The 17,453-nt window shown below is 42.7% G+C and overlaps 1 protein-coding gene and 1 long non-coding RNA gene across 5 annotated transcripts in view; one reads left to right on the top strand and one right to left on the bottom strand.

Annotated features, from left to right (window-relative positions):
• POC1B (POC1 centriolar protein B) overlaps positions 1 to 17,453 on the top strand; it is a 164,625-nt gene that overhangs the window by 94,401 nt on the left and 52,771 nt on the right. Inside the window, exon 11 of one of the 4 annotated variants that reach the window (XM_058673562.1) lies at positions 4,365 to 4,779. The exons of the other annotated variants lie outside the window; for them this stretch is intronic. Coding sequence (XP_058529545.1) covers positions 4,365 to 4,385 — 21 coding nt within the window. The 3' untranslated portion in view covers positions 4,386 to 4,779. Of the gene's footprint in view, positions 1 to 4,364; positions 4,780 to 17,453 lie in introns of those variants that run through there. 4 annotated transcript variants of the gene reach the window in all.
• On the bottom strand, positions 866 to 2,907 carry LOC131482076 (uncharacterized). The gene is made up of 2 exons (XR_009246751.1): positions 2,223 to 2,907; positions 866 to 996 (listed from the first exon to the last, which is right to left on the bottom strand). It is a non-coding gene; the product is annotated as an uncharacterized LOC131482076 (long non-coding RNA).

Here is a 17,453-nt window from a genome sequence, read left to right as displayed (position 1 = left end):
AGTGTCCTTGTGCATGGAACTTCCAGAGAAGCCATTCCTCACCTGGACCTGAACCCTAAGGTCCTTGCTGATCCCCACCTGTGTCATCTGTCAGACTCCCTGTAAGCCCACACCCCTACAATCCCAGAGCGCATTTCCAGGCAGCCCATGGGCTTCACCTGGCACCATTGGTGCCTGGGCCTCCTGGCCAGGATTCCCTCAGTGCAGCCATGTGGCTGGGAGAGTTGAGTACCCGACCTCCAGCTTCAGACTCACCTTGGCTCCCTTCACCAAGATGTCAGTGATGGGCAGAGATAGGGTCCTGCATCTGCCCAGGTCTGCCCAAGATCCGTCCACAGTGTAATTACTATGGGGGAGGGGTTTCTCGGGACAAGCTCGGGATTTGCCCACCGCCTGGCAGTGGTGGCCAGAACTAGGATCCCACGCATTGAGCCTGACTCGGCCCAGGTTCCCCCAGCACAGCCATACAGCTAGGAGAGTACTTTTAGCTTCAGACTCATTTTGACTCCCCCCACCAAAATCGAATATATGTATTTTAATGAGCAGCAGCATATGCATGACAGTGAGTTTCTGTTCAACCTGCGGTACCCGTGGTAAACATCCTGTTGCCAGCCTGCAGGAAAATGAGGCGTCTGGAGCACAGGAAGCACCGACCCCCTCCTGTACAGACGATTGCCACAGTGGCTCGGGCTGCACGGAACCTGTGATCGCACTGCACTAAGATTATGTTACAGAGTGATGCAACAGGTCCATTTTAAAAGATACACACATGTGTGCACATGCTTCAGGAATGTTGTGTATGGTTGTTTTGGCAGCCAAGTAATAGGTACTTTTAAAATAAGACCATCTTATTATTGTCTTCATCTTTTTAATGAATTATGATTTGAAATAAATGAGCCCGGTTTCTCAAAGATCTTGGTTACAAATTAAAAATTTTGTTTCATCTTAAACAAAATGGAGATTAAAGTGAAAAGGAAAGCAGCCAGGTAAATTTCGCTAGCTTTCTTTTTTTTTTTTTTTTTTTTTTTTTTTTTTTTTTTTAATTATTTATTATTTAACTTCAGTAATTACATTGTATTATGTGACACAGTTACATAGATACTTGGGTTCTCCCCACCCCTCCCCAAACCCTCCCACCATGGTGGATTCCTCCACCTTATTGCATAACCACAGCTCAAGTTCAGTTGAGATTTCCCCATTGCAAGCATATACCAAACATAGAGTCCAGCATCTTATTGTCCCGTCAAGTTCAACGGTTTCTTAGGTATACCCTCTCTGGTCTGATGACAGAGCCAGCAGAGTATCATCCCAGTCAATTGAAAGCTCCAACATACCATCAGCAAAAATTTACATCATTATGGAATTAATTGACATAGTAATGAGTAACCAATATGTTAAAAGTAAATGCGGGTTCCCAGCCACCTTCTGTGACCACCTCACCTATACTTCAATTTTAGTTTATACACAACATATAACATTCAAAACATAACATGTTATACATAACATCATATCATCTTAAATTAAGGCAAACATGTGGTATTTAACCTTTTGGGATTGGCTCATTTCCCTTAGCATTATGGTTTCCAGTTTGGCCCATTTGGCCACAAAGAACAGGAAGTTAGCAGGGGGAATCACAGTTCCGGACCTCTGGACATACTATAGGGCAGTGGTTATCAAAACAGCGTGGTACTGGCACAAAGATAGAGAGGAAGATCAATGGAGCAGAATAGAAACGCCAGAAGGAAACCCACACAGATACAGCCAAATAATCTTTGACAAAAAGACAAACGACAACCCAGGCAAATGGGAAGGTCTGTTCAATAAATGCTGCTGGGACAACTGGTTGATAGCCTGCAGAAACAAAAAAAATAGATCCACATCTCTCACCATACACTAAGATCAGATCTAAATGGATAACAGATCTAAACCTACATCCAGAAACCTTCAAACTTTTGGAAGAAAATGTTGGAAACACACTGGAACACTTAGGGGTAGGCCCTCACTTCCTAAAAAAGACTCCAGATGCAGTAGAAATCAAGACCAAAATAAACAATTGGGACCTCATCAAACTAAGAAGCTTCTGTACAGCTAGAGAAACAATCAACAAAGTAAAAAGGCAACCCACAGAATGGGAGAAGATCTTCGCACACGACATAGGTGATAGAGGGCTAATATCCAGAATATACAAAGAGCTACAAAACAACCAAAATGTCAAAACAAACTAGCTTTCTTTTTTAATGCCAAGCTATATTCAGAGCAAAGGTAGTAGGCTCACAGGCACTTCACCTTTATGATGTCCATGAGTAACTGGGGAAAACCGTCCGTGTGTTGGAAAACAAGAAAAAATGAAGCCCTATTTATGTGGGAGTCTATGTTTAGAAATTTTTTTCAAAGTAATGCAATTGTGTCTATGAGGTGGAGTTTTTTATTATTATTATTTTAATGTGTATTACAAGTGCCTTTTTATATCATACTAATGATGAATTTCCAAACATTTCCAAGAGCTTATAAAGTCAAAGTGACATTGTATTTTTATGATCTCTTTGAGAAAACTATAAATGAAATGTCATACCAATCTTGTTTTATGCTTTTTTTTATGCTTCAAACAATAAAGGCATTTTTTTCTTAAAAAAAAAAAATTGTTCTTTTTCTTTAACAATGTTTAAAACCTGGAAATACTAAACTTCTTATCTACCAGGTCACTGAATCTTTAATGAGCGTAGCAATCTCCTAAAGAGCTTGTCCAAGCAGTTTCCGGGCCTTATCTGTAGAGCTGATGACTCACTGGGCTGGGTGGGATCCCACACCTTGCGTTTCTGACAAGCACACGGGTGATGTTGATGCTGGCCTGAGGCCCACGCTTTAGCAACACTGATCTAGCTTTTGACCTTCCTCATAACATGATGTTGCCACATATTTTTATAGCCTTCTCAGAGCCATAAGTGATATCAAATCGTGATATAGATTAAAATTCCCTGACACTTCTTCAAGAGGATGGATGGAACACTTTGTAACCCCTCCCTCCCTCTCCCACCCCCCCAAACTTTATCAGTTGCTTTTCAGCTTTTGAGGAGTCTCCTTGATTTTCACCTGATCCCAGCCCCTTGCTTTTCTAACTTCAATATGCAACTTTCTGATCAACATTTCTACTGGGAAACCCTAAAGACATTTCTAAATACATCCAAGACCAGTTATTCTGCCTTCTCCTTAGCCCCAGCCGTGGTCCCCCTGGAACTTCAGGGCTTGTCTTGGTGGTCGCAGTTAGTCAGCCTTCTAGCCCAGCTCTCAGGGCTGGTGTCATCCTTGAATTCTCTCTCTCACCCTTCACAGTCGCTCCTCCAGTGAATTTTGTCCCATAGTATGAAATACTGGGCCATTCCCCACCACCTATGGCCAAGCCAAGCTGCATGGTCTCCAGCCTGAAAGACTGCCTATGTCTCCTGTCTGGTCTACCGTCAGGCCAGAGAGCTGCCTGGTTCGTCTGTATCACATCAAGCGGCACTTCAGCTCAAAGCCAGGGCTTCCCATCTCAGGAAGAACTCAAGTTGTGACAGTACGCCAGCTGTCCCCTGCCCTCGCTTCCTTCTTTTTGCTTCCCTTTACTCTTCTGAGGGCAGCTGTACTAACCATTTCCTCAGTCTGGAATGCCCTTCCCTTGGTTAGCTCTCACAACATTGGACTTTTACACACTATTCTCTGTGAAACAGTAGCCTTACCTGGAGCCTCTGTGCTCCTGACCAGACTTCAGTCTCTCTAAACCACTCACTACCTTCTGGACATGAGCTTTTGAAAGAGGGCAGGTCTTCAAAGAATTCATGAAGGGGTGGGCACTATGGTTCAGTTGGCTAATCCTGTACCTGCAAGCATTAGCATCCCATATGGTCACTGTTTTTTCTCCTGGCTGCTCCATTCCCATCTAGTTCTCTGCTTGTGGCCTGGGAAAGCAGCAGAGGATGGCCCAAAGCCTTGGGTCCCTACATCCACATGGAAGACTTAGAAAGCTCCAGTCTCCTGGCTTCAGATTGGCTCAGCTGCAGCCACTGTGACCATTTGAAAGATCTTTCTATCTCCTGCTCTCTGTAGATCTACCTTTCCAATAAATATAAATTTTTTTTTAAAAAAAAGAATCCATGCATGATGCATTGGATTTCAAATTTTTGGCACCAAAACAAACCTCCATCTCATTTTCCCCTGAACTTCTGAAGTACCCTCTGATGTACTGGTTCACATATATGTGGAGGGCAGGCCCTCTGCCTATCAGTCATTGATGGATTCCCGAACGTAGAGCAGGCACACAGCATCTGTTTCTTGAATATGTGAAAACAAGCACGAAGGTGTAAACTTTTTGCTTTCTGCCTCTGCAGTGGCTTCTCAACCTTGATTAGTTCCTGAGCACAGTGCCTCAGCGGCCCATTTGAAGAAACGGAATTTCATGTGCATGATGATGGAGGTAAATCCTCAGGATGTCTGTAATTGCTGAATAGCACCTAAGGGGGCCATGTTGATCTTCAGTCACATCATTTGATGTTGTCACTGCTGCTTTAGTGACTGTGGGCACCCCAAACAGAATGTGACCTGTCGCCATAGCGTTTCTCAAAACCTGTGCTGCTGGCTGCTGTAGATAGGATTTATTTTTTTCCCTCTGGCACAAAAATGTTTCTCTTGGTTCTATTCAAGTTGTTAAGTATAGTGTTAATGGTTTCAAAGGCTTTTAGAAAAAGTTAGCTATGATGTACCTGGTCAAAGATAAATTGAGGCAAAAAATTTAGAATTTTGAAGTCTTTTTGTTTGTTCTAGTTAGCATAATAACTGCACATATTTGTGGCTTACAGTGTGATCATTTGATTCACATATACGGTGTATGACCATCACATGAGTATAATTAGCATTTCCATCTCATCAAACACCATTTCTTTGAGCAAACAACGAAGCATCAGGCAGCAACAGACTGCAGCCATTTGGCCCAGACAGCACAAGGGGAAAATTTTTAGAAGGTGTTTGTAGAAGCAGGACCAAAAAAAATCTACTTAGTTCAAGTGGAGGGTGATTGTGAAGTCCTGGTTCAGAGGTTCTTTGGTGGTTTCTGATGGGGTAAGCTTGCATGTTAGTCTTCAGAGGAACAATGATCCTGTGCTCAGAGCTGCCTTCCCTTTGCTCACAGAGAAACTCCAGCTGCTAGAACTAGCTGCTTCAGTCTCATGGCCTACTAAATAACTAGGCTAACATGGTACAAGTTAGTTTGCATGTCTGCTACAAATAGGTGATTTCTTATTTTAACCTGAGGGGAATTTCTTCAGGGGATATAAGGAAAAAAAATGGTGATGATTTGAAGTTCAATTGGTGAACTCTGGTAGAATATGTGAAAAAGAATTTTAGGAAGTTGCATGTTACATAATCATCATGAATTGTATTTGAAAAGTATAATGTAAAAACATGTCTGAAGTTTTAAAAGACTACAATGCAGAAGGAAGATCCCTTTTTAACTACTTTCGATTATTCATATGGTAATACTTCAGGATTTTACCAAAGATTTGGTCTTAATACTAACCTGAGCAATTCCTCATCTGCGGAAATAGAACAAGCTGCTTGCCTATGCAATGAGTCGGAATGCTTGCCGGGCTCGTGGTTTATTTTTCAGTTATGTGATAGTATTTGGGTAGTTTATGTTAACATTTGGCTCTCTGGCTTGATAGGCAAGTCAGAATATTTGCATATGTCGGGCCTGCATGCTGCCAGGGAGCAATGAACAAGAGTTGGTGGGGAGGACACCCTTGGGTAGACGCCCTACTGTCCACCCTCCTCTCTACTGCTTGATGTCATCCATCTGGCTTTTGAGATCTAAGTCTTTCACGTGGTGTTATCCCCAGTCTGTGCCTTCTTTACATTCTTTACTGCTCCCCAGCTTCAGCCACATCTCAGATCCATAGCCATCCTAAACCATTCACCATTTATTTGCCAAATCCACTTACCTTGAGTGTGTTGAGTCCTGTCACCTTCCCAGCTCCTGGATGCATATCACTGCATATACTCTTTCTGTTGGATTTCCATGATGTTCTGTGCCTATCCCTGCTCCAACATAGGTTGCTGTACAGTCACAGTTTGACATCTTCCATTATTGTTACTCTTCGAGTCCAAAGCATTTAAAATAGGGTGAGTGGACTGGAAGAAATGAGTAAAAATTTAGATGGTGTTATTTGGGGCTGAGTGAGCCTGCTGTTTGTTGTGTAGCACTGCAGTTGCAGAAATAGTATTTGATGCCACCAAGACTTGGGTGTAAATTCCGACTCTGCCGTTCGCTAGCAGTGTGGCCTTTAGAGCCTTTAGGGTAGTTATTCAGAGCATAGCAGCTGGAAGTAATAATGCAAATTATGTTGGCAAAATGATTGGCACAGTAGTTATCATAGAATATACTGTCAACAAATGGTAACTATTATTACTATCAAGCATTTTATTTCTGGAGGTTATTTTTCTAACTAATATGATTTCAACCATATGGAAGAGATACAGAAGCTAGTAATAAATGGTAGTAAGTCAAAGAGTGATATTTACTCCAAAGTTAATGTCGGATTTTAAAATTTTTTATATAAAGAACAATTATGTAAAAGAAGTTAGCCTTCCTCACACAGGAAACCAAAAGTTCTTGCCAAGTACTAGGTATTGAGCAGCTCCTGTGGAATTCGGCCTGGGATCACTAATGCCATAATTAGCCTATATAAAGGAAAGGGAAAATGGGAAGCAGAGGTGGGGAGGTGGCCTGGAATGTGAACCTATTGTCCTTAAGGAAAAGTCTTGCCTGGAACTCATATTATCCTTGCCCTTTAGCCATTTGGAAAGCAGGTGTTTAGTTACTGCCTTTTCTCAAAAGAACAGAGGCTCAAATCCTGCACCAGCACTTCATTCATGTACACAGCAAACTTGGAAAAAATTCTATGCATGTAAGAGGACTGGGAGATAAAGTGTGTGTCCCTGGATAGAAGTTCTTGGCTGTTCAGAAAAAAATAAAGATGCTAATAATTGGATATCACTGACAAATAGCTTTGATTAGTATATGAACAAATATATTCATAAAATCAGTTGGTCTATAGTACATTCTTAAGAGAGATTATGCCATCAGTATATTGAATACTTTATTTTTCCCTCTGGCTTATACAACTCTGTACCTTAGCAAGTCACAGGTCTTAGTCTTCATGCACTAGGGGATTTATGAATGTACATTGACTCTGGAACACAGGGTAATCGCCAGGTTGGCCTCTATCAGCCCTAACTGACTCAGCCACATCACACAATTGCAGCCTAGGCTTCACTGGAAAATAGGTCAATGGATTAGAGGCAGGAGTTAATGGGGAGGGTGGGGGCAGGGTTGAACACACAGCTGCTTTCCTGCTTGCAGAAATCAGCTGCATTTTCTTTGAAGTTCCAATCCCAAACATAGTTTTTGTGAAAAAGAAAGACCGATCCGAGACTTTTTTCCTGATAATTTGATTTCGCAACAAAAGCAATAGCAAAAATAACTTAGCTATGATCATTTAATAAGTTTAAGCTTATAAAGCCTGGAGCATAAAAAATAGAAAAAATCAGCAAAGGTGTCACACATAATATAACTGGGAATATCAACTTTTTTTAAGATTTGTTTTTATTGGAAAGGCATATTTACAAAGAGGAGAGACAGTTCTTTTGTCTGCTGGCTCACTCCCCAAGTGGCTGCAATGGCTGGAGCTGACCTAATCTAAAGCCAGGAGGCAGGAGCTTCTTCTGAGGCTCCCACATGGGTACAGGGTCCCAAGCAAGGCAGTGGGCCATCTTCCATTGCCTTTCCAGGCCACCAGCAGGGAGCTGGATGGTAAAAGGAGCAGCAGGACAGGAACTGACACCCGGTTGGGATCCGGCATGTGAAAAGCAAGGATTTAGCCAGTGAGCTAATATCAACATTTCAAAACTAGAACTTAATTAACCCCTAATACTCAAAATTAACAAGACAGACAACATGTGCAGACGACTACATGGATGTATGAACAGATTTGCTGTGTGTGTATGTGCGTGTGCACATGTATGTATGTGTGTCCAGAGCATCTTAAACAGAGATTGACGAGGTTATGGCCCACACCATATAAAGTTGGTCAAAAAAGGCTATGGATCAGAGCAGACATTAGGGAGCAACTTGGGACACCAGCATCCCATATCATACTGCTGAATCCATTCTCAGTCCTTCTGTTTCGGATTCAGCGTCCTACTAATGCAGCCTGGGATCTGTGGAGGATGGCCCGGTATTTGGCCCCTGCCAGCCACAAGGGAGACGTGAATGGAGTTCCAATCTCTGGGTTTCATCCTCCCTGATCTCAGCTAGTTTATGAATTCTAACAGTGAACGCAAAGATACAAGACTTCTCTCTCCCAACAGCTAACTTTCTGGTTCTCTGTCACTCTGCCTTTCAAGTAGGTGAACATAAACATTTTCTTAAAATCAACTACATGTACTATCTACCCAGAATGTAGACTGTAGTAAAATTAGAAATAACAAAATGTCTAATAGCACAGAAAATATTGAAAAAAATGCAAAATCTACAAAATATTATTTGGGGCAAAGAGGAAACTCCAACCTGTGAAAAGAATATTTTTAAATAAACATCAAAAAGCAGTACATCATATCAGATGGACCACCGCCAAGACTATCACATTGTGACCCAAGGAGCTGCTTGAGAATGCAGTGTGATCATGAGAGGAAAGGGGAACAAAGCTGAATTTTTAAAAAGTAAAAAATAATTGGCTCTGTGAAAATTCTACAGTTAATTATCAATCAAGAAAAAATAACTTATTTTACTTCAGAAATCATTAAAAATATTTACCTTAACAATTGGTCATTTGGGGCCCAGCGCAGTAGCCAAGTGACTGAAGTCCTCGCTTTGTGTGTGCCAGGATCCCATATGGGCACAGGATCCAGTGTGCATTCCGGCTGCTCCACTTCCCATCCTGCTCTCTGCTTGTGGCCTGGGAAAGCAGTAGAGGATGACCCAAGGACTTGGGACCCTGCACCTGTGTGGGAGACCCAGAGGAAGCTCCTGGCTCCTAGCTTCAGATTGATGTAGCTCCGGCCATTGTTGTGACTTGGGGAGTGAATCATCGGATGGAAGATCTTCCTCTCTGTCTCTCCTCCTCTGTATATATCTGCCTTTCTAATAAAAATAAATCTTTTAAAAAAATTGTTCATTCGATTATCATTAAATAGCCACAAATCAGAATGTAGAAATTTGAGAAAACAATCTAATAGAAATGTGATCTGTAGTCTTGTTTGTTTCAAGAATGGTTAGTGGCTTTAGAGTAGCATTGGAATATGGTGCTTTTATCTGGTCTGAGGTTGACAGGGGTCAAATATGTCAGATTGTCACAGACTCACATCTTTGTCCTGATCGTGCTGAGGTCCCTCTGTGTTCAGTCCCCTTGCAGCCAGCTGGGTGACTATGCAGAGTGTGAGGAGGACAATTGCAGAAGGGTACGGTTGCAGGATGCCCCTGGGAATCGGGAAGCTTTCGGCTTTCATCTCATTCCTCATGCTGTCACAACTAAGGTCTCTCATTCTTTTCCCGCTGATCCTTGAGCTTGAAGCCAAGATAGAACAGGATGAGAGAGGCAGCTATTAATTCGTAAATCTTTATTTAAAAACTGATTTAATAGTTATACAAATTTTTTGAAAGATAGAAAAAGAAATTAGGAATCACTTTAGGAGAAACACCGTTCCATCTTATTTAAGAAACCACTAGTGTTTGCCGAAGGAGAAAGACAAGAGCCCGCAGCAGGGCAGGACTTACGGAGCTCACTGCGGGAGACGGGCAGGAGCTTAGGAGGGTCGGGCGGGAGTATAAGGGTGGGGGAAGAGGCTTCTTGTTGCGATGGCTTTGGGTTACTTCTCCATCTCTTAATTCTAATGAAACACTATCACCACCTTGGGTTCTTTCCTCTGCTTAATCCCCAGAGGAAATCCCTTTGCTTTTCAGAGATAAAAAGTTAGCAGAACAAAGAGAAAAGTCAGTCGGGGAAGCGCCTGGGTCCTTTGCTATAGAATTTCACTGAAGCCTTTCCAAGTCCGGAGGAGAGAACCTGAGGGCTCTACTGATGTTTATTCCTACACCTGTATTGAATATCAAGGTCTGCCAGATGAATCATTTAGAAACCTGGTACTTCTGCTTGGGTCTGTTGCCTTTTTAGTACCCTAAACAACTGTGTCAAAGGCAAGAATCACATGAAAAGTTCAAAGTTGTTAACTCCCCTTTCTGCACTGCTTTCAGGGCATAAGTCAGAATCTACTATCTGGTGATGTTGATCACTCTTTCCTGGAAAAGGAAAGATTAAAGACCCACAGTGAGGACGGGGGCAGGGAGGCGAAGAGTGACGTCCTTTATCTGGCAGTTCTTATTTGAGAGAACATATGGCTAAACCTTTCATCATTTTCATTTTCACCTTAGAGTGATTAAGGAATAAGACATAGGACTTGATATCAAGCTAGATGAGATGATGAAAATAGGTATAAAAGGCCGAAGCTTCAAGGCCGATGTTTTGGGTCAACCAGCTAGTCCTCCGGCTCCAGTCAGTGAATCCCATATGGGTGCTGGTGTGTGCACTGCTGCTGCACTTCCCAGCTCCCTGCTTGAGGCCTGGGAAAGCAGTAAAGGACGGCCCAAAGCCTTGGGACCCTGCACCTATATGGGCTTTGCAGTGATGTTCTGGTCATTGCAGCCATTTGGGAAGTGAACCAGTGAGTGAAAGATCTTTGCCTCTCCTCTCTATAAATCTACCTCTGCAATAAAAAAATAAATAAATTTAAAAAAAATGTTGAGGCCTAGTAGGGTGCTGACTTAATTGTTCTTGGTTCGGGACATACTTATTCAAGAGGGCATAGCAGAAGAGCATTTTGGAATTAGCAACTGGAAGAAGAAATTGTACTGATGGTATAATGCCTGACCCTAAACCATGTTTATTTACTTTAGTATAATTTGGTGGTATAGAGTCATTGTAATAATTCAGTTGCTGTCATTTTCACTGAACATCTTATTAGCAGCTCCTCTTGACCTCCCTTCCAGGCATGTTTTACCCAGCACTGATCAAATTGGTTGCTGGCAGAGCTACAACTACAAACTGACACTCAGTGGTCATGCTCTGTTTGGCCTCTGGAATGTTTTGTTAGACTTGATTTTCAATTCATGTGCCAGTAGTTAAAAACCAAATGATTTTACATGAAAATCTAGATTTCTAGTTTCCACTGATAAACATTTTATGTTATATGCCATATATTACATGTTATATAATATTATATATTGGTCCTTTTGTCAACAACCTCTGATTCACTGAACCTGCTTGTTTTCTATGGCTCTGACCTGCTGAGCTCTGTCAGTGTCTGAAGAATGTGATGTCTGTGTCCCCAAGGCACAGCATTCCTGATCCTGTGGACTGAGGATTGGTAAAACCTGGAAATAAACCGATGGATTAGTACCTCACCCGAAACCATAACACCACCTCTTCCCTCTTGACCCTGTCCACTTTCCACAGTTCTGTGCATCCTGTACTTGATATTGTAGTTCAAAACAATAAATAACTTCAAAACCAGTAGAGGTTTAAAATAATCATATATTGGGTCCTGTGGCCAAAGTCCTCACCTTGCATGCGCCAAGATCCCATGCAGACACCAGCTTGTATCCCTGCTGCTCCACTTCCCTTCCAGCTCCATGCTTGTGCCCTGGGAAATCGGTTGAGGATTACCCAAAGCCTTGGAACCCTGCACCCACATGGGAGACCAGGAGGAAGGCTTCAGATTGGCTCAGCTCTGGCTGTTGTAGCCACTTGGAGAGTGGACCAGTGGATGGTAGATCTTTCTCTCCTTTTCTCTGTAAATATGACTTTCCAATACAAATAAATAAATAAATATTTTTAAGGATTATTGAGTTTCTTCATTTAGTTAGTTAATGTAAAAATAAATGGACAGTTCCCACTATTCAATTAATTTAAAGGTATATAAATGCCTCTCATTCATGGATTCACCCCTCAAATGCCTGCAGCATCTGGGGCTGGGAAGGAATGAAGGTGGAAGCCAGAAACCTCGTCAAGGTCTCCCATGAAAACAGCAAGAAGCCAAGTGCTCGAACAGTTACTGATCCCCCCACTGTGCGCATTAACAGGAAGTTGAATCAGCATGGCACTGGGACTTGAACTAAGCATCCCAATATGAAATACAGGGAATTAAATGCTGTGCAAAATGGTTGCCTTGATTAGAGAATCTTAGACAAAAATCAGTTTCCCTTAGGACATTTCCTGAAATTTGATGACATTTTCACTAACAATTCTCTTAAATAAATATTTTTTAAAATCATATTAAGGAGAAGAAGAATGAAGAAAAATGGCATTCTGAGTGTAATATGATCATGACAGGGTTCATACATTGAGAAAAGTCTTCAGAGTGTGGCACTATTGGATCTTATTTCTCCTATTTTCCAAACTTTCATCAATGATTATATATTAACTTTTATAATAAAACTTTATTTTTAGAAATAAAGAACACACTGGAACAGACACTTTGCCTCATTACAACAGTCTCTTCCCTTTGCCAGTCTCACTTCCATGCTTCCTTTGTAGCATAGATTGGCTGGATTTTCTTTCAGATGAATTTAAACACCTTATCTGGGTCTAGAAATTCTTTTCACTTCTTTGATCTACATACCTATGTAATTTGAAATGAGAGCCAATCGTTTTGACCGTCTCATCCAGGGGAGGGGAAGGAGACCAATGGGAGACTCCAGGTCATACTTCCCTCAAGAGCATGCAGATCGTCATCCACTGTACTTCATTTCACAAGTTGGGTCTAAGCAAGCCTCAAGTTCCTTGGGGCTCACATGGTAGGGAACCTTTAGTTTGATCACTCAAAAAATAAGAAAAGGCATTTGTTTGAGGCCATGGAAAGTGTTCTGTTTGTGTTGAGGGAACCACACACCATTCTTACTGTCAGTTGCCATCTGATTTCCTGTGTTGATGTTGCCGCGTATTGGAGTTGAGGAAGTGGAATGCAGAAATTCAGAGTAGTAGAGCGGCAGAGTTGTTTCAATATGTGGAAAAGAAGAACTGAAGAATGTGAGAACTGTTAGGTTCTTGTGGCATCACGGAGTAGGAACTCAATTGGTTGGTTTCAGATACGGTTGTAATATTTTAGAATGATATATGTCAAAATAAAGGAGGCACAAATCTTGCATGTGGCAACCCAGAACTAATCTACAATCAAGCTTCTTGGGAAAGGGATGAATAGTGGCCTCGCTGGGCCAAACTGAGCCTGGACCTGAGGTGATCCATCAGAAAACATTGAAAAGTACTGGGAGAACCTACTAAAACCTGATTACTATACTATACTCTTCAACAGCAGGGTCTCTGCTGTAGTGTTCCATCATGAACATGACTTGGCTATTTTGTTCTGTCTCTCTTCTGCTCAGTTATCAACTAACTGACCTGTCCCCACTTTTCTAGCCCAAATTCTTATAAATTCTTTGATGAATGTAGTCACTATCATATCTGGGAAGACAAACATGTGTGCCAAGTCTCCTCATAGGTCACAGAGCAGCTGATAGACTGATCAAGATGACAGAAGCACACAGACATGGCCGCTCAGGCACAAGGCGGTATGCTGATCCCTCATCTGGGAACAGTGAGTGTAGCAGGCCTCACTGCTTAGCCAGGCACATCTTCCATAGGAAATCACTGGCCCAGGCACTTTAAAGGCCACCCTGTAGAAACTCTGAGCTTTTAAAAAAAGTATAATTTCAGAAAGTAGAAGGAAGGGTTGTGACTATTACATAAAAAGGTAACATTGACTCAAAGGTAAAGACGATGTTGAAGCAATGAGGAACTCTGAAAGCAAAGCGGACCTGCTGTAGAGGTGGAGGGTAGCCTGTTCCCAGAGGTGTCTAAGGAGAGGCAAGACTACCACCCAGCAAGTTGAACTAAGCAGGAGTGGGGAAAGACTGCACGCTGGGCCATATAAGGCCTGTGACATCATGGATGTGGCACTGACAAGACAACCACAGACAAGACTCCAAACCCAAAGGATCTAATTATTAAGTTGATAATTTTGTATGGGCCACAAATGGTGTTACAGATATCCCAGGGGCCCTTGGCAGAAACTGATTACTCACCCCAGATAGAAAGGTGAGCTTTTTTTATTTGTTTAAAAAATTATTTGATTTATTTGAAAGGCAGAGTTAGAAAAGAAGGGACACAGAAAGAGAAATCTTCTATCTACCAGTTCTCTCCACAAATGACTTTAATATCAAAGCTGGGCCAGGCTGTGGCCAGGAGCCATAAGCATCTTCCGACTCTCCCGTGTAGATGCAGGGTCTCAAGGAATTGAGCCATTTTCTGCTGCTTTCCCAGGTTCATGAGGGTTGCAGGTGGAGCAGACAGGACTCAAACCGGGTCCAGCACTGCAGGAAGCATCTTAATATGCAGTCCCATAGCACTGACCCCCAAGCTAAAACAATTAAGACTCTGATCCAGTGGTGAATAACTGCTGGCGTGGCCAACATGGAAGTAACTCTAGGATCGAAGGACTAAGGTAGCTCTGAGGAATTATGCGTCCTTAAAAACTCTCAGAACTGCCATGTTTGCTTTCTTCGCTGCAGCAGGTATGTGACCATTAAAAGGTTTTATTAGGAATCACTTGCACCCCAAAGTGACGCTAAAATATTTCAGACTTCAGGCCAACATTGTGATGTAGTAGGTAAGGGGGTCACCTTTCATACCAACATCCGCTATGGGACTAGTTCAAATTCTAGCCACGGGCCCGGTGTGGTAGCCTAGCAGCTAACGTCACTCCTTGCAAGCCCCAGGATCCCATACGGGCGCTGGTTCTAATTCCAGCAGCCCTGCTTCCCATCCACCTCCTTGTTTGTAGCCTGGGAAGGCAGCTGAGGATGGCCCAAAGCCTTGGGACACTGCAACCATATGGGAGACCCAGAAGAGGCTCCTAGCTCCTGGCTTCGGATCGGCTTAGCTCTGGCCATTTTGGCTGCTTGGAGAGTGAATCAATGAATGGAAGATCTTTGCCTCTCTGTCTCTTCTCCTCTCTGTATATCTGACTTTCCAATAAAAATAAAATAAATCTTAAAAAAAAATAAAGTTCTCACCACTACACTTCCAATCCTGCCCCCTGCTAATCTACCTGTGAGATCAGTGGGGGTTTGGTCCCTGCTACCCATGCGGGAGATCCTGGCATGGAGTTCTAGTCTTGTGGCTCTGGAGTGCCAGTTTGGGCCACTGAAACCATTTGAGAAGTCAACCAATGAATGGAAAATCTCTCTGCCTATGAAACTGTGTTACATAATACAATGTAATTAATGAATTAAAAATAAAAATAATAATAAAAAAAGAAAATCTCTCTGTATTTCCATGACTGTGCTTTTCAGATAAATAAATCTCTATTTGTTTTAATTCACACTCAATTTCCCTTTGAAGTTTGTTTCAGAAAGCAAAAAACATTTGGTTGATCATGGAAAACCTGGGATTCTCACCTCTTGTCAGATCTTTGAGTCAAGGCAGTGGAAACTTCACATCAAAAGTGTGCGTGGGGCCCGGCAGCGTGGCCTAGCGGCTAAAGTCCTTGCCTTGAACGCCCCAGGATCCCATATGGGTGCCAGTTCTAATCCCAGCAGCTCCACTTCCCATCCAGCTCCCTGCTTGTGGCCTGGGAAAACAGTCGAGGATAACCCAAAGCTTTGGGACCCTGCACCCACGTGGGAGACCTGGAAGAGGTTCCTGGCTCCCAGCTTTGGAGCAGCGCAGCACCGGCCATTGCGCTCACTTGGGGAGTGACTCATCGGACAGAAGATCTACCTCTCTGTCTCTCCACCTCACTGTATATCTGACTTTGTAATAAAAATAAATAAATCTTAAAAAAAAAAGACTTAAAAAAAAGTGTGTGTGTGTGTGTGTGTGTGTGTGTGTGTCTCCTGTGGGGGACATTCTCTCACATTGGAATTTTTCAAATGAGTAACAAGTGGCTAATGATTTCAAAAAGGGTAATAGAAAAGTAAATGTAGGGCTTAAGTCGGTCCATAAATTTTCAGTAATGTCTTGGATCTTTCCCCCTGTGGCAATGTTTTGGGGGAAGGGAGAAAGAAGGAGTAGGAAGGAGAAAGCTCTCACCTGTGACAGGTGCCAAGCATCGTCCGAGGCACCTTACAGTGAGCCTGGTCTGAGCTTTAGTGACTCTCATCCACTTTGGGACTTGAGTGTGTGACAGCCCACCTTCGAAGTCTGCAGTCGTACACGGTGTACTTGACGTTCTTATTAACTATTTCACAGGAAACAGGAAAGTTTGATTTCTGTAGTTTATGATTATTGTTTGCATTATATCCATGTGAAACTCCAATATTATCCTAGAGTTGTAGTTTTCTTGATCACAGCATGCCTGCCCCATGCAAAGTTACTTTAACAGACACTTGAATTCACCAATGTTATTTGGAAATTACCAGAAGTTTCATAATGAAGCATTGTTCCGTTCTTAGCACCTTGTGACTCGTCATCTTGAGAAGGATTGTATTTTAAAATTATGAGGTGAAGACTGTGATTAAAGCTTAGAGAAAACAGCCTTTGGAATTCAGCCTCCAGCTAGAGAACCAGACGTTCTTTGTGCATTTCAGAAGCATCCTGGATGGAGATGAACAGTAACCAGCAGGATCCAGGACCTACAGGAAAGTGGAGTGGAGCTGAAGAAAAAGAAAAATCCATTTGTGTGAGAGCAGGGGAACAAAACATTTTAAAAAATGGAAAAAGTTACTCAATACACCGTTACTGCTGGCTACAGTGGTGCTGTGCCCGGGGGTCTGCCCATGCCCTCTGCTCACCCCTCCAGATAGGAGACAGTGCTACTCGGGGGTCTCCTTCCTTCCCTTCCCCAGACAGGCTACCAAAGTGGGGAGGGACATGCACACTGCTGGCTTCATTTCACACTATGGCCAGCATTCTAAATGAGCCCCTTGGGGCCTTTTGGGCGAGCCTCGATGGCCCTCCTGGCCAACCAAGTGCTCCTCTTCCCCTTGGTCCAATGCCCGGTTCAGGCATCTCCTGATCTTTGTGACTCCAGTACAGGGAGAACCTATTCCCGATTTTGAAGAGACTGGGTGAAGCCTGAGGCCTGACTGCTTTGGATGTTTCCCTGCAGCATCCTGAAGGATCCACACAGCCTCCTGAAGGAAATAACTGGAGAACACGTGACACTCGGTGTTTTGTGGGGAACAGAGAGTGTCCCATGGCCGAAGAGTTTTGAAAGTACTGAATCAAGCAAAATGAAATAGCTGGAGGGATGGAAGGGGCAAGCGGTCCAGGTTCTTGTCTCCAGTGCACAGAAGAGTTTGAGGATGAGACATAGATAAAGGTTAGCTAACTAGTTAGCTGCTATCAGCTGGTTTTCTGGAACAATGGGAATTT

Source organism: Ochotona princeps, chromosome 15, assembly GCF_030435755.1.
Source record: "Ochotona princeps isolate mOchPri1 chromosome 15, mOchPri1.hap1, whole genome shotgun sequence".
Taxonomy (NCBI): domain Eukaryota; kingdom Metazoa; phylum Chordata; class Mammalia; order Lagomorpha; family Ochotonidae; genus Ochotona; species Ochotona princeps.
The sequence above is the reverse complement of the archived record's forward strand: the minus strand, read 5'-3'. Positions and strand labels throughout refer to the sequence as shown.